This window comes from Centruroides vittatus, unplaced genomic scaffold (genome assembly GCF_030686945.1).
Source record: "Centruroides vittatus isolate TY-2023 unplaced genomic scaffold, ASM3068694v2 scaffold_769, whole genome shotgun sequence".
Lineage (NCBI taxonomy): Eukaryota > Metazoa > Arthropoda > Arachnida > Scorpiones > Buthidae > Centruroides > Centruroides vittatus.
The window spans coordinates 3,039,034-3,063,454 of record NW_027122717.1 but is presented as its reverse complement, the minus strand read 5'-3'; the positions used below and the strand labels follow the sequence as shown (position 1 = coordinate 3,063,454).

At 31.3% G+C, this 24,421-nt stretch overlaps 2 protein-coding genes across 2 annotated transcripts in view; one reads left to right on the top strand and one right to left on the bottom strand.

The window, feature by feature from the left end:
- The window catches only part of LOC136989928 (PDZ domain-containing RING finger protein 4-like), a 33,971-nt gene extending 27,713 nt beyond the window's left edge, over nt 1-6,258 (bottom strand). Inside the window, exon 1 of the mRNA XM_067288235.1 lies at nt 6,099-6,258. Within this exon, the coding sequence (XP_067144336.1) occupies nt 6,099-6,239 (141 nt within the window). The 5' untranslated portion in view covers nt 6,240-6,258. The remainder of the gene's footprint in view (nt 1-6,098) is intronic.
- A 92-nt stretch (nt 6,259-6,350) lies between these two features.
- The window catches only part of LOC136989769 (glycine receptor subunit alpha-2-like), a 40,624-nt gene continuing 22,553 nt past the window's right edge, over nt 6,351-24,421 (top strand). Inside the window, exons 1-4 of the mRNA XM_067288030.1 lie at nt 6,351-6,388; nt 17,136-17,206; nt 17,829-17,896; nt 17,961-18,187. Of these exons, the coding sequence (XP_067144131.1) occupies nt 6,360-6,388; nt 17,136-17,206; nt 17,829-17,896; nt 17,961-18,187 (395 nt within the window). The 5' untranslated portion in view covers nt 6,351-6,359. The remainder of the gene's footprint in view (nt 6,389-17,135; nt 17,207-17,828; nt 17,897-17,960; nt 18,188-24,421) is intronic.

The window sequence follows — 24,421 nt, the reverse complement described above, 5'->3', positions numbered from 1 at the left end:
TATAGCATTTCTAAGCTTAAAAAATGTTAAAAAATATTTATTTTAGCGTAAAAAAGATCGGCGTTTCATTACATTTAACACTGTTTACTCCTAAAAGATGTGTTTTTAACGAAAATTTAATTTGTTTAGTGGGTAAAATAGCGTTTAAAACGCTCAAAAATCCAAATTTATGAGGTTGGAATGTTTAGTTGGACAAACGAATAACCGAACTTACCAACCTGTAGATCGCAAACCCGATTGTTGCAAACCCATTCCTAGTTAATTTAGTGGGCGTTTGAGTGAAATAAAAAGGGAATTCTCTTCTAACGTTAACCTACATTAAAACTACTCGAGCAAATTAATACAATTTAGCGAATAAACAGAGTAACGAGAGGTAGAATTTTTCTAAACATCGCACGAGTGTTGCCATCTGTTATCGGGTGTCGGCATTACCCCAAAAAGGTGACCCCCCCCTTTTTAGTAATTACCATAGAGCGGAAACCGATCACAAATGATAGCAACGACGTTTAATTAGAAGCAAAATCCAATATCCGGACGGACGGACGGACGGACAGCCAGCGAGAGAGAGAGAGAATGACTTTTTGTGAGTATTAATCGGAACAAAAGGCGTACAAATTAACAAGACAATTAAAAATCATTCATAAAACGCGAAAAGAACGAAAGAGGAGAAGCGGGGGGAGTACAAACGTGTTTATCGCAATACACATCTATAAAAATCCCTTCTTACACCCCCACACCAACGTGAATGCATCACTTTATCTATCCAAAGTGCATTTCTAGATGTTTCATAAATTCCCAAAAGCTACCGGAGAAAGGGGGGGTTAAAGGGGAAGGAGGAGAGAGGGTGGACGGAGGTAGAAATCTGTTCGTGCAGCTCCCCCCCACGATCAGAATGTACTTAGTTGGGGAGCCGTCAACAACAATCAACCAACATCATCTTCGGTGCAATCGTACTCGGATAAGAGATTATAAGACGATGACAGTTCCTATTCTCCAGAGGGTAACACACTACCAAAAGAACCATTAGCATTATAGCTTTAAGAGGTTCGACCGCTTCCAGGCATATTTCTATGCTACTATAGTAACAAAAAAGAGGGGGGAGTATATCGTTTGTACCTTTGATCGGTTGTGTGTGAGTAGCGCGTGAGTGGAGTAATATTGATCCAAAGTTTTAATTTAATTCGATTTTTATTTTCATTACTACTTCCGTCAATCAATAAAGGGAAGAAGAAGAAGAAGAAAGTAAGGAAGAAGAAAAATTCTCGACCTTGTTCTGTTTAAATAAGAGGGATGAAGGTAACACCTGCTACCCATTAAGTTTCTTATCCCTTAACAAGGATTTATATGCAGATTTTTACCGGGATGGTTAGATCAATGTATACAATTTCGAAATCGGTTAATAATTCATCGTTTATGTGTACCGGAAACCCAAATTTTTACTTATTTTTTTTTTTACTCTCGACTTTAAACGGTTTCCCAACCCCTCACGTGACTTCGCTTCTGTCAAAGTTTGCGTTTTAAGAGCGCGTTTTAAATTTTCTTTTTTGTTTTAAAGATGCAACGTCATTATTTTTCTACCACTTTTTTAAAATTGTCACAACTTTGACCTCGTATTTATCTGTCCTTTGACGAAGACACGCGTCACAAGTAAAAAGAAATTGTTTTTCTTTGTCAGATGTATGAAAACATTTTTCTCTTCTTTTTCTTCTTTCTTCTCCTCCTCGTCCTCCTGCTCTTCCTCTTCTTTATCCTCCTCTACTTCTTCCTCTACTCCTCGTACTCCTCCTCATCTTTTTCTTTCTCCTCCTTACCGTCCTCCCCATCTTCTTTTTACACTTCCTCCTCCTCATTCTCCTCCTGTTTTTCTTCCTCTCCCTTTTATTCTTCTTCACCTTCCTCCTTTTTTCTCATCTTTTTCCTTTCCTTCGTTTTTATGATTTTATAAAAAAAAATATAATTTTATTTCTCTCAAAACACGAGCAAGAAAACTGCACTTTGATGTATTAAATAAAGATTTAAGTGCGTCAGGGATCGTTACAATGTCAATATTGAAATTTGATTTTCGTCAATAATTACCACGCTTAATGCATTTCTCTGATGAATAAATTACTTAAGTAGATCCGATAACGAAATCCAAACTTTTCTTCAAAAAAATATACAAAAATTTCCCTTAATTTTCGTTCGAAAAAAAAGGTACAAGGTAACCTAAAAGTTGGTCGACCGAGTTCTCCAAGCTTCTGTTTTCCGTCAATTGACTTTTCGGTCCCCCTTTCATCCCAATAGCCGAATGTAACAGGAAAAGTTAAGGAAATCCAAAAGTATCTTCAGGTATTTCCATAAAAATGAAAATGCCCGAAGATAGTGAGAAAGATGGCATGAAAATACGATAATTGGACGATTTCCATAAATTTCCATTTTAAAAATTAAGCATGAAAATCTGCCGAATCGGTACGAAACTACTTATGAAAAAATCCGGACCGGAGCCGATCCCGGATGCCTCAAAACTGTATTTAAGCTAATTATGAACGAAATTTTCCGCTTTAAACCCTATAAAGGAGTAAATTATTTTTAAAAGTAAAAAAGAATGATAAAAACATCAAAATGATGATGATTTTTAACGTTTTCTCCGGTACAAAAATTCAATTTTTTTCAAACTAATTTTTCCAATTTTAAATCATCAGAATTTTATAGAATGTAATTACTGGTAATTTCTGTATAAAAACAATAATATAACACAGTAAACACGTAGAAGTATCCTGGCATTAATTAAGCATAAAGTCACTAAAGAAATCGAAAGTAATTACAAGACTTTTCCCCAAATTTAATCGTTAGCGATAACGTGTCGGCAACTCACTAATCATCTACAACGTTAAATATCATAAACACGACGTGAATTGCGTGAAATTTTCGTGACTCCAACGTAATTTTACGTTGTTTCACGTTAAAAAAACTCTCCAAAACATTAAGTATTTGGCATCAACAAATGAACAACGGAGGGTTTTCATCTATTCAGAATAAAGCTTCAACTGTAACTCACTGACATCTAAATCGAGCCAAATTTTCGTCATATTGCACATAATTTCAACGCCTTTTTTATGATAAAGATAACACGAAAACTCCAAAAATATCTTCCAAAAATGAGGAAAATTTTATGCCTTTTTTACGTTAAAAAATCCCTCCGAATTCCCCCAAAACTAAAAATATTCGACGCCAAGAAAGGAACATAATTAATACCTTTTTACGTTAAAATTTCCTTAAAAAACCCCTAAAAATTCCTCCAAATTTAAAAATATTTGGTATCAAAAATAAGCGTAAAATCCCTCAAACTGTAAATATTTAGCATTAAGAAAGGGACACAATTGAACAACTGTTTTGATTAAAATAATCCGCAAAAAGTCCCGAAAAATATAAATATTCGGCAACAAAAAACGAAGCAGTTCCTCAACGTTTCAAAATAAACCTTCAACAGTTTCAATTTTTTCTTTTAAATTTAAAAAAAAAGCAATTTATAAGAGAGAAAATTCAATTTAAAATTTATTGTTTTACGTAGTTTTGACATGAAAAAAATAAAGGAAAAAAAAAAAACAGGGAAAAATCCCCAACCAATCTGGTGTTTTGTTGTAGCCAAATCTATTATTTTTCGTTAGGAGAAGGTTGTTTTCGGGTGGACTCACAATCCATTAACAAAATATATCCCAGACCATTAGTCGTTTCACTTTCTGTATAACGTCCTAGCATCTGCATCGAGTAAATGGTGTGAGAGAATGGCGCGTGAATTTCTTCTGTGTATCATTCCTTGTCACTAGTTATTGGTCGCGAGATGTGGTTTTCCTTCCACCCCCTTCTATTGATGACGTTATAAATGGCTACCGTGTTTGATCGTTGTTTATCTGACGTTGATAAAATTAATCTCTTCGACTACTCTTTATTGTTTTTCTTCTCCTTTTCTGCCACTGTTTGTGGGGGTCGGGGGGTAGAAACGTATGTTTATGTCCCTAAAAGTGATACGTTTATACCTGTGAGGGGGAGGATTTACGCAATTTTTTCCCGAGTAAAGAAAGGTACCTCGGGTAGTAAAAAATTTTGTAAGGTATATTGTTTCCTTTGGCACTCCCTCTGAAGATTTCTGGCTCGGCTATTGCCTGTGATATATAATTATAACGCGTTTACGTGACTATAATACACGTCTACGCAATTGAAACGTGTAGATTTTTAAGTTTTTCTTGAGTTTTATTCAAGCTTTATCCAGAAAATTTACAGGTTTTTAGGGATAAATCCCTATAATGTACCATGTTTTCGGAGTTTAAGTCCTTAACTCTGATGTGGTTATAAGCGATCTAATTATATATATATATATATAAGTCTAGGATGTAGAAAGTTTGCGTATCTATTGATATCTATATGTAAAATTTATAGGGTTATGAATCCCTAAAATGTATAAATTAAAATACATTACATAATATTGCGTCAAATATAATCAATTCATTATTAAAGATGAACCTGAATGGTCTGAAAGAACAGTTAACAAAATAAAACCCTTAAAAAAATTAAAAATTAGCAACGATTTAACCTAAAAAGCGCTTAAAACTCTTTTTAGATTAATTTATTCAACGTTTTATACAAGAAAATCGCCACTTACTTATACATTTTTATAGATAAATGCACGTACGCTTTGACTCTCCTAGAGAAGTAGATTCTACATCTTGAGGCAATTTTCAGGCAAATTATAGATTTAAAAAAATGAGGAAATTGGAAGAATATTTAATGATTTGTAGAGAAATTAAGAAGAATTTCGACAAAAATAATGAATATCTTCAGGAATTCTAGGCTTATTGGCCGCTCCTTACACCACGCAACACACACTGACCCCCTTTTATACTAAATGAGGATAAAAGTTAACGGCGAGAGTAATTTTTCCTCTTTGTGCAAGTTGTGGGTGGATCAATCGATAGGATGGACAATTTGTGACAATTTTGAGGTCAAGAGAGTCAACGACCCGGGGTGGAACTCGTAAGAAAAAGGGCGGGGGAGAAACGAAAAAATAAGAATTAAAAAAAAGCTATATATATATACATAAATCCAAATAATAGGGCAAAAGGTCACGAGGGGGGCCAAATCCAAGATTGAATTGGAAAGATTAATAAGTCCAATTCCCTCTTTTGTGTATATAAAACTGAGATAAATGCTTGCAACATGCAAAACTCTCATCAACGATGTTTTTGTAGTCTTCTTTTTTTCGTTATATTCGACATTTGCCATCAATTTTCAAATATTTTCCAATATTTTATCAATATTCTTTACCCCCTTTAAAAAAACACTAAAAATGTCTTCTCTAGTTGCAACCCCCCTTATAAACCACTATTTATGGAATATGCCGTGCAAAAATAACATTTAAAATACGTCTAAAATGCATTAAACCCCCCAAATCAGAAAGATTGAAAGTTTTAACCTTTCAGTCTCTCTGATTTAACTTTAAAACCGCTATTTAAACTATTAAAAACAATAAAACTCTAAAGTTATATATTAACCCCTCTCGAAACCTTAAAAAATAAAAGTTTTCAGAGACAGATTTAATTACTTTGTTATTGCGAGTAACTCCTTAAAACCCCTTGTTTATGCAACAAAAACATAACCCCAAAATTATACATTAAATCCTTAAAAAGTTAGCCCCAAATTATAATACTTAGAGCAAACAACCCGTCAAAACCTTATTTAAACCAATACAACACGAAAAAATACATCATAAAACCTGTAAATTATAAGCTAAACCCTTAAAAATCTTTTAACAAATTCAATTTTTTTCAGCAAAATAACCCAATTAATTAAAGCCAAAAAAAGAAAAAAAATTCCTAAATTTTCATACGCAATATCTCAATTCTTAAACAAGAATTTAAGTTTTTAAGAGTCAAATGTTGATATTTGGAGCAAAGAACCCTTAAAAAAGGGTAGAACGACACTGAAAACACTCCCTTGAGAAATTTGAATTTTTACAGGGATCAAACCCTAAAATTCAAATTATTTCCTCTGGATCCCCCCTTTAAACCTTCTAATCCTTATAAACCTTGAGGGGGAATTTAAAAATATGACAAACAACTCACCTGTTTGCATGTCTGATTGGGTGTCCATACTAATGGGCAGCATAATAAACCTTGACAGTAATATTTAGCAACGGATTTTCTAGCAACACACTGAACTTGCACGCTCTCGAACGAATTTGTTGTCATTCTATCCATCCACATCGACTGAGAGGACGGACTGTTATCCATACACGTGCAAATGCCAACCACCCTTACCACCGCCATCTATTGGAAGTAAAATTTATTTTAAAAAAGTCATCTCAGTAGGGTGAAAGGGCAATCATGCAAGACTTACCAGCATTGCATGAAAAGTAAATTACACAATAAATTAATTAATTAATGCTTAAATATATTAATTAAGGTAAAAATGACATAAAAATTGTAAAAATTGTTTTCAAAAAATGTAAATTTAATTTTTCTAAATTATTATTAATTTAATTAGGTTTTTAATAGTTAAAAAAATTGTGTTTTGAAGTAAAATATTCATTAAAATATTTATAAAAATAAATAAATAAATAAAATCAAGATTTTAATTGTAATTAAAAATACATATAAAAGTTTAATTGTAATTATTGTTAATTTAATAGCAAAATATTCATTAAAAGTTAAAAAATTGCTAATTTTAATTGAAAAGAAATAAAAATAAAGCTTTAATTTTAATAAAAGTATATAAATTTTAATTATAGTTAATATTAATTTAATAACTTAAAAAGTAATTATTAAAAAAACACCAAAAAAATTAATAAAATTAAATATTTAAATATTAATTTAATTAAATTTAAACAGAAATGACAAAAATTTTAAGATTTATTTGTAAATTAGAAGAAAATATAAAGCTATACAATTAATTAATTAAGTATTTTAAATAGAAATAACCACAAAAAACATACTTTATTAAGAAAATAAATTGTGTAAAAAATTTTATTTTCAAAGTGAAAGGGCTTAAAGGCTGGAATTGTCCCTTAGAGAATACAGAAAATGATCAAAGGTCACAGCCTGACAAAATTGGCTGTTAACCTATTAAATCTACTGAATTATATTGATATGTAGTGAAGAATATATATCAAATATTTACAATGCATCTTCCTTAAAAATAAATAAATAAACTCCATTTTTAAAATAAAAAAAAATTATTTTAATAAATTATATTTGATCTTAAAAAAGAATTCTTTTATTTTTTCCTACAAATTGAAGAGAAAACGTTTTTATAACCGAATTCCAATCAAATAAAGTCATTTTTAATATTAAAATTTTATTTGTTAATTATAATTTTCATTAACAGATGACGCCACTATTTTGTGATCGTTACTATTTTTTTCATTTTTATATTCTATAAATAAATTAAATTATAAAAATTAAATTTAAATAGATATATATATTTAATTTTAGCATAAATTTTATTAAAATTGAACATTTTATATATAACGTATAGATTTAAATGTTTAAAACTTTTTTCTTGTTAAATTTAGTTAAGTGAAAGTTTATGTTTAATTTTATTAGAAAACTTTTAAGAGATGATAAATATAAAATTTAATGGTAAAGATATTGCTTATTTAAGTGCTAAATTCCATTTTTCAAACCAATTATGTCACGATGAATAATTTAGGAAATATTCAAGAACGTGTAAATTAAATTTTCGCTTCATGCAACTACTTTAAATATATTAAATTACATTTCATTAAATTTTAATGTTATAATCGTATTTAAATAATAAAAATTGATTAAAGTTTTAATGGAATAAAATTATTTTAAATATTATATTTCATTTTTAATCATAATTTTTGTTAATAGATGACGCCACCATTAAATTTTTCGTGGCATCATCTGTTAGTAGAATAAATCATAAATGATTTTAAAAATGAATTTAATTAAATTTGTATATTTCGAATTTAAATTTTTAAAGTAAATTATTTGAAATTATTATATGCTTCTTTTTATGACATCATTGCACACTTCTCCCATTACAGAAAATGCTAACTGTTTGGTAAAAATAATTAAATAACTTTAATTGATTATAGAAAAAATGTGTATTCGGTAGTCCAAAAGCCAAGTCAACCATTTTTAAAGATTAAATTTCTGTCTTTAATACTTAATCATATTTTCTATTATACTTCCAGCAATTTTGTAATATATATATATATATATTTTACAAAATAAATATGAATATATATATATGTATTAATATTTATAAGTGTAACGAAACACGCGAATACAAAGCTCAGTTACTACACAGTTTACAATGTATTATATCGTTACGATCGTTATTTACAAACGCAAAATACATTTTATACATTTATAAGATGACCTTTATAAAATATAATCATTGCTTGTTCAATTTTCCAAGTTGGACTTTTTAAAAAATGACCATAATAAATTCTGCTCGTAATATAAGTAAATTGATAAAAATAGAAAAAAATCTATAACTTTAAAAAAAAATTATCGAAAAATTAGAAAACTAATTAGATTGTTCATGTTTAAAATTGATATTAATTTATAGATAATAGTTTAATTACAAATAACACGCGAGCTCCGTATCTATCCACAGGAAACTTCAAGATCTCGAGGTAAAGGGATAAGAACCCACGACATTCAGGTATTTAATGGAGCAACGTTATGTAGGACATGCGATCCTGTGTGATGCTTCTCGTGTGTTTTGTGATACTCTTTCGAGGTTTACAAATTTGCAACACGTTTTCGATAAACCAGACTTTTTCATTGCTTGAAGAGCCAAAAGCGTGGCCGTAGTGAGGAGTTTCGGTACTAATTTGTTTTCCTCGTGTCTTGATATGTCACCATACTAAATTTGATCGCATTTGTACTGCTAAATGTCTCTCTAGACAGCGATAAATATTGATACTTTAATTACGATTACCCGGTATAAATATTCTACTGCAAAGGCAATTTAATTAATATTAAATTTAAACCGAGTAATCATTTCTCTGATGTTTATCAATTCTTAAATTTATTCCTGAAAGTAAAATAAAAATATAATTTATTTTAGAACGTTATCGACCAGATAATCACCTGATAAGATGTCAATCGAGTGCCGTAAGGATCTAAAGATTAATCCATATTCCGAAGATTTCAGCAGCATCCCAGTAGATGGTGTTGTTTAAAGAATGAGATCATTATATGATGTCAGAAAAGTGATGGAAAAGGTGAGTTGGAAGGACCCCTAAGTCCATTCATTTGTATGAGTGTCACTTCTGGCAGAAATCCTAACTAAAATTTGCATAACACATTTGTATTGGAAAAGTTTTAAATATTTAGGATCAAAATTCCCTCAGACATGAGCTTACATGGGGAGCGACAGGCCTATATTGAGGACTAGCCGAATCTACGGGCATACATATTCTGGGAACCTGCATACAAGAGGCCTTCCTCCTTCACCACGTAATAATGGCTGGCCTTTATAAAGTGTCTTTGAGAATCCAAATCCAACGAGGTCTCGTAACGCGAGGCCATAAGCTTTAGCTTGTTTACCTTATACGTAATTTCGGCTCTACTATTATCCTTCCTGTAATGAATGCAGTACAGTACAGTAGACTCGCTTTACGACCGCTAGCTTTTTAAACTCTGGCTTTAACGATTAGTATTTTCTATTATAACTATAAAATGCCATATTTAAACCCTATAATTGTAGCTGTATGTTATCGATATTATAACTGCATTTCTCAGAACGTAATCTCAATTAATAATGCTGAACTTGTATTAAAAAGGGCTCGCTTAGCGATGGTTTTTCTCTAGCGTAAGAGCGTAAGAGCGGAGATTTCTACTATATTTTAGTCCCTATAAACAGCTTATAAAGTTTATTAAATTATAAATAAATCTTTATTCGAATATATTTACATCGAAATAAAATAATTAAAGTAAATTATACAGTTTAATTAAAAAGTTGCATAAATACATGCGCAAGTCATTCTATTCTACAGAAATTGGAATTATATTTTTAATTATAATTAATTTTTAGAATATTTAAATGAGATCCCATCCGATGATCTTACTTTTCTTGTTCTTGTTCTTGTCCATCTTGTTCGCACTTTTTTTTTTTTTTTTGTATCTTTCTTTATGTTATTTGCCTCGTTCTTTGTTTTGTTCTTCTCTCTTTTTGTTATTATAGTTTTCGTTCTTCTTCTTCTTTCGGTTCTCATTCACCTTATTCTTTTTCATGTTCCAGTTCTGTTCTTCGTCATCATCTTCTAATTCTCGTCCTCCTCCTTTGTTTTGTTCCAGATCTCGTCCTTTTTCTCAATTTAGTTCTAGTTCTCGGAGTTTTATTCCTTTTTCTTCTTCTTGTTACTCCTTGTTCTATCCTTCTACTTGTATCCCCTTCTTGTTCAATCCTTCTATTGTACCTCCTTCTTGTTCTATCCTTCTACTTGTTCCTCGTCCTTCTTCAAATTTTTAACTACTTTATTATTAAATAAATTACAGTTTAAGGAACATTATAAAAAATTTAACTCATCTATAACTAAATTTTTTCTTATGTAACGTAAATTTCATACAATATATTTTATCCGCCTTCATCTAAAACTCAATTCGATGCTATATGTTTTTATTTAAAAAAAGGAAAAAATAAAAATAAAAAAGTAATGCGATTAGAAGAGAAAAAATGTTTGGTTTTCCCATTTCTATATAATTTAATCAAGTTGAAAGAATAGTTTTATAAATCTTCCATACGTAAATAATGTTATACAATTTTCCAAATTGTATCGAAAACTTAATTTGTATTCGTACTAAAGCCATTAGTAAATGATAAAAGAAAGGATAATAAAGAAAAAAGCATTTTTGTTTAAGGAATTTCTTCAGTTAAAAGTTAAATAAGAAAAAATAAATGAGATTAAGTTCCTGTTTTTTTAAGGTTTTGCATTCTAAATATTAAATTTCAATAACCGTTTTATGAAATTACGTGCTTTGAATATTAATTATTATTTTTTTTACAATTAAACTAAACTGAAATTAAATGTATAATCCACCGGATAAATTATTATTAATCAAATGATACAGCCGGATTTTTATCGGGCTATTATAAGGCTAATTATATTAATTAAATATTAAGTAATTTGGTAGAGGTAGAGGAGGTTAAGTTACCAATTTTAATAATCAAAACTATATTATTTTTAATTGTATTTAATACAGTAGAGACTCGTAAATCGGAACCCCGGTAATCGGAATCGCCGGTAATCGGCACGATTTTCAGTCGGACTGTGTCGTGCTGAATCGAACGTTTTTGATACTAGATTTACTTCTAAAGTATAATTTTCATGTTTTTATATTCTTCAATATATTTATTTTGTTTGTACAAAATGCAGAAATAATTTTTAACGATACGATAGCCTCGATTATTATTATAAAAATTTTCGTTAGGCTTAAAATCGACGAAAATTCAACACGAAGCGACACGCAACGGAGAAAAATTTGAACATCGGACAGATTAATATATTTTTTTCGTACATAATCCGTAATCGGAACAAATCCTTAATCTGAACAACCCCAGTCCCCAATTGATTCCGATTTTCGGTTCACTACTGTATATTAAATCATTACAATTAAATTGTTCACAATTCTAAATTTTTATTATTTAATATGCAATTTAACTGTATATATTTTTGCATTTAATAATTTAAGTTTAAAATTTAATTCATGTAATTTATAATATATATTACAACGTAAAATAAGTCGATATTAATAAGCTTAATTTTAATATTACCTTTATATGACCGAATTAATAATTATTATTTAAAAATTAATTATAATATATCAATTTAATTATAATGAAAAATTTCAGAAACTATTCATAGTAATTAAGTCAAACTTAGGAACAAAAAAGGCTCGTTTTGAGGTTATTTCGTACGCATTTTTGTTAGAAAAAATACGTTCCGGCGTAACAAGTTATTTTCATTTTAGTATTAACATTTTATTGAATCCCCCTGCATAAGGAATTACGCTTCTATAAAGCAGTTTCCATTGCCTAAAATATATAATTAAATTATAAAAAATATAGTAAAAATACTCAAGAACTAGATACCACATACTGATGCTTAGAACGGGTAGAATTACGTGAGTTTGGAATTACTTGTCACGTTGTTTAATTAATAATTTTTTCTTAAATAATCATTTTAGTAACTCCAGTATATTAACTTTATATATTAATGACTCTAAACGCCATTAAATTACACTTTTTGTTATTGGGCTGCAATTGTAGACCTGTAAATTCCCACTGTTGTCTGTCCGTTGTCAGTCTGTCCTTCGTTAATCTCAAGAACGGTATTAGATAGACAAAAGTCAAGATTAGTTATGGTAATGTTAGGGGCAGGAAACTCCGATTAGCTACATATAAACTATATACATGAATTCAATTCAAAACTTTTCTTTTGAATAGAGTTACATAGATGATTGGCACGACTCTGTTGTTATCAGGAAAAGTATGATGTACAGGGGAAAGCCACTACTACGTAATTTAAGGTGGAGAGCATATATTTTAAATTAAATAAATTAAGAATATGATTAAAAATTGCAGCTAGGCATTGTGACAATGTCAAAATTGCTCGTGGATTATAATATACATTGATCCAATGTGGCGTTTAATTAAAAAAATATTTTAATTTATTAAAGTAAATAAATGTTATTTTTTAAAACGTCATTAGCACATTGTCTTCAATTTACATATAATCATTAATAAACACTGTCTAGATGAAGTACAAGTTAGTAATCTATTGACTTGTTTACATGTTAGATGTATTTTAATAAATTAAGTATGAACTCGTTTTCTAAATTACTTTAGGACTATTAAAACAGGCGATTGTGATTAAATTACCATTGATTATGATCGATACCGAAGAATATTTAGTCCAATTTGATCTAAGATTTGGTATAAGTAAAATTGCTTCCATGCACAAAGGCTCAAATTGTCTTATTTCGTACCACGTAACCTTGTAAGGATGGTATACAAGTTGTATTCGAATGCCTGGCACAAGTTCTTGGGAACAACTTAACTTTTCAATTCTTGCATTCGAATAAAATACTTTTTACTTATGTAAAAGTGATTTTATTCGAACCTGTTCAAAAATAGAAAACTGCCAAAACGAAAAAATAATTTGGCACTGTGCGATTTCTGTTTAAACAAATTTTTACTGTGTCGTTAATTTTTCATAATAACGTTATAAATATTTATATTAAAATTTTTAACTGTGTATAGCAACTGGCTACAAAATCGATAGTCCTGTTCTGTCAATATTTTTTAAAACTCAACAAGTTTACCTGGAAACTAAGTTGCAAATGAAATTATAAAACGGCACGAAACATTGTTAAATTTACGGAAAATTTTCGATTTTAATTAATATAAAAATAAGCTATATGTGAAATAATAGTGATGCAAATTCTTTACTCGGGATAACAAGGGATGACCGAGTGAGCTGTGTTGTAAAAGACCCTCAGTGGCGTGCGGTGACAATTTTTAAAATGGGGGCCGTGTCATATCTCCAGTAGGTCGGAGTTAGTCATTATTTTATTCGTTATTAGCATTTACATTTTTTTGCAGCATCTACAAAATAAGCCTTCTCACTGTCTTATGAAGGTATGTTTACGCATAAGTCCATTACTAATAATATTGTTCAAAGTCTTCAGTGTTTATCTTGTGTGTAAGCTTCTAAAGGCTATTTTTCATTTTTGACTCTCTTGACCTTGTGGGTACTTAAAAGACCTTTCATCCTTACCCTTTGTGGGTCTGGCCGAACTCACAATGAGAACATCCGGGTGATAAGGGACGTGGATCAACCAATGCATGAAAAGTTCTTGATCCTAACTTGATTCCGGATCTTCAGAGCGATAGACTGATGCCTGCAGTTTTAGGGAGTTTGCCTAATCGTAGTTATTGGTTGAATATTAAAATTCGGCATTGAGATTTACTGAGATGTGCCGAGTGGATATATCCAGCGAATACTCGTACTGGGCTAGCCGCGTAAAGTTTTCCTGGTTTTCTCTACGTCTCTAACCTGTAAATAGGAGCCAGTTTTTCATCGAAAGTCCTCCCGAGTGGTATCCTCTCGGTACATCGCTCATGTGTTGTGTTGCCTTATTCTATCTATCCATTAACTAAAACTGGGACGAATATCGATTTCGGATTACCTAGTGAAGAATGTGTATCGTGATTTCAAAAAGCAGTTGTTCATTTTATAATAAGAGTAATTAAATATTTACATAGCTAAAGAATAAAATGTAAAATATTAAAACGAATAAGTTAATTAATATGAACATTGAATCAATTGTCAGTGCATTTTATTCCATTGAAGCGAACACGGAAACGTGAAAATATTTCTGAAACAATTGTCGTATTTGATATCACGACTACCCTACTGCCATTCAAAATATCAATAAATTCTCATTTGTTATCGTTACTTGCGTGACATAATGCGTAACGCCTCATCTTCGACGAAAATTCATAAAACTGCAAGTTCTTAGTTGCACGCCAATACTTTCAACAGGCTCTTGTTTAAAAATGCTCATATTCTTTGTGTTTCTTTTGATATTAATTCGAAAGGAGTGTAGGTAAGGTTTCATTTCGTATATTTTAATATATTCTTTAAAGTCATGTTTTAAAATACAGGGTGATTCAAAAATCAGTTTATCATTGTAGAATAACTACTTTTTGTTTGTTCAACATCTAAATGCTTTTTCTAATTATTACATGTTTTTTATCATTTTTTAAAGTAATTTTGTATTAGAAATACACATCGCTCTAAATTTAGTTTACGAATTATAATTTATAGTATATTGGAACACTTAAAACACGGTTTTTTGGGATTGGATTGAATTGATAAAAGAAGGTAACGCAACACTTGGGCACCCTGCCGAGGGGATTGCACTTTCTACGGGAAACTGTCCCATATTTAGGTGTTAGACACGTGAAAGAAACATGGAAAATTCCACATGGTGTGCTTGTTGGTCGCGGATTTGCGCCCAAACAACAGGCAGGCCACGTGGAGTTCAAAATAAAACCAGTGTTTAATGATTTTATTTATTTGGCAACTGGTGGGCTATGTAAAAATGAAAGGAATTTTTCAAGTTTCCAAAATGTCTATGGTTAAAGTTTTAACTATATATAGAAATGTGGAGTCCATAGATGGCTGGGCTAGGCGTTGAGAAGCATATGCAGAACGCAGTTTAAGAAAGAATACGAAGAACTTCTTATGATATATAATGACGTAGGCTATATTTTAATACGATACAGAAAACATTACAGAATGAAGAACACTAAACAAATCATCTTGGTACTAATTATGAAACGGATATTAATCGTCTTGAAGCGGACACGTCGTTCGTGCTACGTCGTTGCGTCTTTTTCTTACTCTAACGGTTCGTCTTTTTTCCCGCCTGCGCAGGATGCCTGCGCACGACATCGGACTCGACCAAGTTATATCAGAGTGCGGGACGGGCACCACATATATTTACATGTTTTAATTTAGTTATACACAACAGTTACATACCGAATAGTATCAGTAGTGCCATTTCATCCTAATCTCGAACACAGTAGGGTTTCAAAATTTAGTCTTTTATGTAATTAAAACTATTCTATATGCTTTATTTATTTCTCTATTTTATTTCTATTCGGAAAGCGGAAAGATCCACAAAAGTAAACTTTTCTTTCCTAAGTGATGCAGGTCATATAGTGTATATCTTCTATCACAGGCCTGTTTACATATACAGTAATTTGTTCCGATTGACTTGAACTTTTTAGTTCATCAGTGTTTTCTTCATTTTCATCTTTCAATAATTTTCGATGCGTAATTTTCACTAATAAAGGAAAGCCATAAATTGGTATGCCCACTTTTTATTAAAATGCTATATATCGTGTAGATCTCGATATCTATTTTAAGCAGGTAAAGCTGTTCGCGTGTGTAAGAAATACAAGAGAAAAAAACTCAAAAAGAATTACACGCGTATTTAAAAAGTAATTCACTTTGACGTAAATTATGATGTAGCCTGGTTAATAAAGGCCGTTTCATACAGCAGCAAAATTAAGATGACAAGCAGGTAAACGATTTCAGGTTTTTCGACCTCGAACCTTGTCACCGCTGTTTGGTTAAGCCTGTTGTTAATGCTCATTGTCGTCTTAATTTTATCGTTTGTGTGCATTTACCTTAACGCTTTCAGTTTTTGATGTGCTTACTCCGTTTTGATAGAAGAGTAAGAAAAGGCCAATGGAAGCTTTGACCTTTCCTTGCTCTTCTATATTTGTACGCATTGAACGCTATCTGACCAGTACATTTTTAGTTAGTATTGTTGTACTGATAAAAGTGTACTGTACGTTTTATGATAGTTTCATTGACCATTGCATAGCATCACTTCTAAGTTCTGTATGATAAATTTTTTCTGTAATTGTCCAATTTGTTTTATTTTGTTTTAAAATTTACTTATTGCGTATCTTTTCATTAGGTAAACCATTCAAAGTTTGGTTGCTTAGTCATATATCAGGTGAGGTTAAAATGTCGCAAACATGGCGCCGGGCAAAACGCACATGCACAAGACGTATATCCGGGATTCCAATACGTCACATGCAAGTTGTCTATACAGCACTACAAAAAATATAATGATTAATGTATATGTAAATATTTAAAATGTATCAAAAGAAAGAAGCACGTAACATATTTAATATATTATTTATAATTTTGTCATGTAACCTACAGTAGAAAAATAGTGCCTATCAATGGCCGAGTAAATAAAACCAATGAATGCTGGTCATGAGTTGGTGCCCACTATGGATGGGCTGATCATGTGGAGTTCTCCAGGTTTTACGAGGTACTAATGGTTCCTTTAAATTATATTACTGTTGCACAGGAAATGTCTTTTTGCCATGATATTACAATCATTTATTACCACCATCCTAATATTTGCCCTGATGAAATTTCTTTCAATTCCAATGCCTTTTTCTTTGTGCGTAAGTTTTTGTCAACATGTAGTATATATTTATAATAATTTATTGTATATATTTGATTATTTTAATACAGTAAAATGTGCACAAATTTTAAATAAAATATTTTAAAAATTATCAATTTTTAGCGGGCTCTTCAGGCTGAATGATATTCTTGACGAAGAAACTTACGATAGATTTACTGCTCCATATCGACCAGGTAGAATATTAAATGAATCGCTTAACATATATATATATATATATTAATATATTAAAATATAAAAATATATATACACCGGATGATTGTAATTAAAGTACTCCTTATTCAACGCTTTTTAGAGGAGTTAACAGTCCAATTCTGTGGTATGGTGACATTTCCATTAAAAAAAATAGTGCTAAAACGCGACACTGCTCATTTAAGGCGCTATGAGAATCAAGCATTTTGTTTGTACAAGATACTCATAATATACAGGGACTCCAGTGATGTAGGGGATACTGGTCACTGATTACGATTTAGATGTAAAACCAGAAGACGATTAACAGTGTATTTAATGGTCAATCCTAATTGATCATGTCTGATGTTTACACGCAATGTAATACTGTCTTTCGAGGCTGCAAAATTTGCAACATGACCTCCGTAAACCATGCTTTTTACGTGTTTCAATAACCAAGAATCATACAAATTAAAATTGAAACGTCTTATGCATCTCCCGAAATATCACTATATCAATGTGGTTGCATTTAGACTGCCAAATATTTCTCCAGTCAATGTTAAATAGGAATACTTTAACTACAGTCACCCAGTATATTAACAGATAAATTACTAATAAACAAAACTTTAGGAGATCCAACAGTTGTTGCAGTAAATATTATTATAATAAATATTCGTTCTCTGGATGAATCGGAAATGGTAAGTTGAGTCTTTTCTCATATTTTTAATAACCCACGACGTTTTCTAAAAATTATTTTTTCAGACATATTGGGCCGATTTATTTGTTCGATTTAAATGGAAAGACAGAAGACTTAAGTTTCCGAAGTCAAGTAACTCATCTACAGTCATATTGAATCCAGAGTGGAGGAATAAAATATGGACACCTGATACATACTTTAAGAATTCGTTAGACGGAAGAGTAGATGGAGATATTATTCCATATATGTTTTTAAAACTATCGAATGATTCGACTGTTCTTTTTATGGCAAGGTTAGAAAGTTATTTTATCATCTTTATTGTTGATTAGAAGGTAATTTCATTTATACTTTCCGCACTGTTATGCAGGCCTATATATAACAAAAGCAAGTATGGTAGTTGTGTTCAATTTGACTCTCTGAATTTTTTGCAAATCTTTACTTTTTGAGATTTCCGGAATCCATAAAAGTCAAAAAACGGCAAAATGGATATGCATGTGTGTGTGTGTGTGTGTGTGTGTGTGTGTGATGTTTCGTCTATTTCTCTTAATATCTCAGGACAGGGTGAAGATGAAGAAACAAAATTTGGCATGGTAACTTGTATATAAGGGGCATTAATACTGTTAAATTTTGGTGGTGAAAAGTCAAGGGAATGGAGAGATAGAGATGGTCTCGTGTCATATCTCGCGAGGAGTCAGACTTAAAGATTTTACTCGTTGTTAGCATTTACAATATTTTATAAAACTCATTTCTACCCTCAAAATTAAGAATTTTGCTATTTTATAATAATTAAAAATATAGAAAGTTTTTATAACAAAATTTCATAACAGATGGCGTCACATACAATTTTAGTTTGATTAATAATACAAATATTTTTAAAAATAAAATCTCATAAACGCCGGAAAGTTACGTAACTCGTCGTTAGATTTTTTAAATATTAAAATAATTTTTAATAAATAAATTGAGATAACTGATAGTTTCAGGGAATTTTTAAACTCTCACCCTGCGGGCACTAGAGACCCTTTATTCTGTGCTCATTGTGGGTTTGGTCAAGACCACAATAATGGCGGGTCGTGAAAGACGGGTTTGACTATCCGAGACAAAAGCCAAAGTAAGCAATAATGAATCTGAAAAAACTATATTAAACAAACAAACAAAACCAAATAAAAACCCAAAATGTTTCAGCTGCCCTTTAAAATATTTAGGATACACTCCTGCATACAAATACTGTACTATTCATTTAAGAAAGAGCCTAAATGATGGACGCGTTGCCTGGTAAAGTAGCCTTAAGGGTGCGACTATGCAGACGCGAATTTAAAGCGAGCGAGAGGTTGCGAGCGATTTAGTTTTCGCAAAGGAAAACCATGCACAAGCGAGAAGCGAGAAATAACGCTGGCGAGAGCGAATTTCTGGTTCTCACACATATCTGACGGGTTTTGATATTTATCGCGTCTCGCCTCTTCTCGCCAGATATTCTCGCTCGCTCGCGTCTGCATAGTCGCAGCCTAATACAACTGTATAAGAAAGCTGATGACATAGCTTGCTTCAAATGAAATGGACAATGCCATTGGCTTGCTAATCCAGTTGTATTAGAGCCACTTTACCAGGCAAAGTGCCCAATAGTTGCCTAGTGGACAATCAACTCACTAACAGTTGCAAGTCCGATATTTTCAAGCACATTACAGTATTTCTAATTTAAAAGTTATCTTGAAACATGTGAATTTAGAAGACGAGTCTCAACCATTTTCAGCACAAACAGAAAGATTACATTGCAAATTCAATATCGTACTTCACGAAAAACATAAATGACTAGTATCTAATATGTTTACATATGGCATACAGTTTTTTTGGCTCTATCCGCTCCGTGGGAACTGAGGCCTTTTTTCATACCCATTGAGATCACTAGGCTCATAACGGGGGACGACCAGATTATGAGAGCGAAACCCGACAAATCCGGTATGGACCTCCTGAAACATTCCAGAAGTTTTTTGACCACCCGGATTCGATTCCAAGTCTCCAGAATAGACTGAAAACTTACCGGTCTCAGTTATCTTACGTGGCTAATGCCCATATTTGCCTCCTTTTGCCATTAAATTATTCCAGAATTTAATGGAAAGGGAAGGTTAATATATACCGAAAATGCTAAATTATCTAATATAGCGAAGGCTAGACTCTGGCACGTTGTTTTCGAAATCCGTTATATCAAGGTACGTAAATTTAGATAACTGGTTAACAGATAACAAAAAACAGAAGAAATTTGTTTAAGGGCAAAGATAAAAATTTAATTCTATGATTTCTTTTTGTGACAACATAATAAATACAGAAGTTTCAATAATTAAATGCATTTCTATAAACTTTTATCAATAAATATACAGCGGCATACACTTGACAAGGAATAACAATAGCAATATTAATTTATTTTTAGGATAAAGAATTAATGACAGTTATTGTATGTTTCTGCATAAAACGCAATGGTTTTGAATGACAAAACTTCATTATCAACTGACTTTTTTTAAAAAAACATTTGTATTTATAAAATGAATCATATCAAAACTATAAATATATACAGTATTAACTTAGATTTTAAGTATAATCGATCGATATTATCGATAGAAAAATAATTATATACCATGCAAAATGACATCGAAAATAATTATATACTTTTGAAAGGATGAAACCTTCTTGAAAGATAATATTTGTTAGGTGATTTACATTTTTTAAATCATTCTATATCGAATATATGATTTTAAATATATAATAAATATTAAAAATATTACTTGTAAGCAAAATATTTTATAATATTTACGAATAGTCCTGGTATAAAATCAGGGTCGAATTTAGATTGGATGTGTCCCTAATGTATAATGTCCACTAACCTTGTGGATATACCACTGAACACATGTACAGTAGTTGGTGGAGGTTTCCAGCCTCGCCAACTGTCTGGTCACACCTTGGCAGATCGTTCGTTAATCAAATCCGATTCAGTTTTTATCTATAACGTATAAGAGATTCTTCCTCTTCCTAGAAAAACGAAAATGAGCACTGCAGCATATGAAACTAAAACTGTGAGAGAACAGGTTTAAAACTGATCTAACTTGTAAGATATAAAATAAAATATTATTGTAGAGATCATTAAATTGACAGAAATCGGAAACTCGAGTGACATGTCGCACGTGACCAGCTTCAACGCCATCGACCCAAAGATTTTACATGACGAACTTTGACCTCGAATATCTCAGCCTATAGATCGAAATTCAAAATACCGGTTTTGTCATGATATCGAACGTTTGCAAAATATCACGTTTAGTGGTCATGCTGTTGCTTTAAAATTCGATCAAAGACAAAACACTTTCTGACTTATACAGAGCTCAATTAATTTTGTGACGATGGAAGTGAGGGTCCTCGTAGCGTGAGGTCTTTCTAACTTGTTTAGCTTACGTACAAGTTCGATCATAATTAAAATAGGCATAGAGTTTAACCCATGACATACTTCTGTTCTCTTGTTTTTGCTCACTTTTTGCTTCGTCTGTACAGAAATCAATACTTTAAAACATATTTCATGAACCTCAGCGTTCATTATTCATTAAAGATATAAAATATAATTATATTAATTTATTTTCCACAGAAAATGCATCAAATTTTTAACTCCATCTGCTAGATATTGCTTAATCAAAATGGCTACGATCAGTCTTAACGAAACTAAATTCGAATTTAATTCTCACGTATAATATAACAACTGTATAATATTGTTCATCTTTAGAATTTGCTCCTTCTCCTTCACCTATACTGATAGATTGCTTTGTTATATAAGGGGAACATCGAGGTTAACTGCACTCTAATTTCTCGTTGAAGATTGGATCCATTTTCACAGAATATTCCAAATCAATTGAGAGTCCAGTGTTTGGAAGATGGTTAAAAGTTTATGGTTCTAAAAACTTTAATGGTTTCAAACTAAAACATTAATAGTTCCATTAAATGTTCCAGCTTCTATAAGTATGAAAAATCAATCATCTTTAGTAAACGAAGCTTACATTTTCCCGATATGAGACTTAAAGCATGTAATGAGGATGGGTTGATGAGACAAGGCAACGCTCCTGGGATGAATTTTAAAGAAAACTCGTCCGTATTTAGGCATGAAAGATTTGGACACATGCTTTAGACACGCGAGAAGACCCGGAAAACTCCGTGTGACCAGCCCATTGGTGTGGCTTAAACCCCCACAAGTACAAATGATGCGTAAATTTGAATAAATGAGAAATTATTTTTATAACTAACTTTTTTTTATCGCAGTCTCTATCATATAATAACTTCTTTAGTAAATAACATTAGTAGCCACGTAACGAGTAGTTAATTAACATATGATGACATTCAAATACCAGCTAATTTGAGGAAAATGAATACAGTTTAGTATATATTTTAGGAACCTTTGAGTTCAAAAGCCTAAGCGCATATTTAATTCATGAATAGGATCATCCGCCAACTCTATTGTTGGTATAGGCTAGTTGTATTTTTAGAAAAACAATGACACAGTATTTATATTGTACTTTATTGATTACGTATCCATAGAAACTTATCATTTTATATCATGTTTCTATGACACAATCCATTCTTACTCTGAAAGCTCGGATTATTTTTTTATTAAAACAGTTGCTTATAAATATTATTTAAAATTATAAAAACAAGTGCATTCAGATCTAACAATGAACTTTAAATTAAAAATGAAATGAAAATAAATAAATTAAATGGTTATTTACGCGTAATATACAGTAATTCGATGGAGAATCAGTTATAAGTGTTAGATCCAATCTTTTTAATACCTCACTATTCGGCCGCTCCCATTGTGGGTCTGGCCGAACGTACGATGAATATGAAAAAAATCCATCAACGAGTTGCTTAACTTTTCCGGCAACATTTGGTGGCACTATCTGTTATGATATTTTATTTAAAAACTTGTTATATTTTTAACTATTACAAAATGGCAAAAAGCTTAATTTTGAGGGTAGGGATAAGTTTTATAAAAAAAAAAAAAAAAAAATTGTAAATGCTAATAACAAATAAAATCGTTATTAATTTAAATCTGACCCTACTGGGGATGCACACGACCCCCTTATCTTCCCATCCCGTCGACCTTTAATCACTAAAATTTAATAGCATCAATCCTCCTAAGGGGCCGTCCATAAATTACGTAAGGTATTTTGGGGTGGGTGGTGGTCAAGGATTTCTTACGATTTCTTACTCAGGGGTAGGGGGTAATACATCTCGTCTTACGTAATATTCTTATTTTTATTTTTTAATCTCGTTGAGTGGTGGAGTTTTGAATTTGGCTTTAATTTGACGGTTTCTATTAAGAATTCTCATTGTAATGACGTCATCTCGTGTGACGTGATAGAATAATAGGCTAACACTAGCGAACTCACTCTCTACACATTTTTTATCATGAGAGAAAGGCCGTGTGATGGTTTCTCTCTCTCTCTCTCTTTTATTAGAATAAGTGAACCACTCCTATGGGTGCATAACACTAAGAATATGTAAACTAAAATACAGTAGAGACTCGTTAATCGGAACCCCGATAATCGGAATCGCCGGTAATCGAAACGATTTTCAGTCGGACTGTGTCTGGCTGAATCGAACGTTTTTGATACTAAATTTACTTCTAAAGTATAATTTTTATGTTTTTATATTCTTCAATATATTTATTTTGTTTGTACAAAATGCAGAAATAATTTTTAACGATACGATAGCCTCGATTATTATTATAAAAATTTTCGTTAGGCTTAAAATCGACGAAAATTCAACACGAAGCGACACGCAACGGAGAAAAATTTGAACATCGGACAGGTTAATATATTTATTCGTACATAATCGGTAATCGGAACAAATCACTAATCTGAACAACCCCAATCCCAATTGATTCCGATTTTCGGTTTTCTACTATACTGTACATGATACAAAGTAAACATAAAATTAGCATTCGGCTTTTAGTGAAAACTAAAATGTAAAAGTAGAAATTAGAAATTATAGTCTTTTCTTCCATATATTTTGAACATAATTCTAAAAAGCATCAAAAAGTGGCTTCTGAACAAGCATGTCGAGTGGACATGCTTAATAGATCATATGGTCGACGGTGTCTAGGTTTTCTGTAGAGCAATAGCAAGAGGCAATGATACAACGCCAGGTAGCTTCTAAAATTACCATGCTCAGTAAGAAGTTGAGCAGTAGCAAACGTTAAATCTTTAAATGGCGATGAGAACCTGTATTCAGCACTAGGAAAATAAAGTCTTGTTATTCTACCAGTTTTACTACCCAACCATTGTTGATTCCACTTTTGCATAGCGTTGTCAAGAATATCTTTTAAGGCTGCTACGTGAGAGAGGGATGCAAGTGTAGTCCAAGTCAGTGTCCTTTTCAGCTGACTTAGCCTCAAAGTCGGCTCTTTTATTCCCTAGTATGCCAGTATGGCCAGGAACATAGAAGTTATCTTATTTACAAGATTTTTAATATGGTGCTGGATATATATAATTTTATTGCT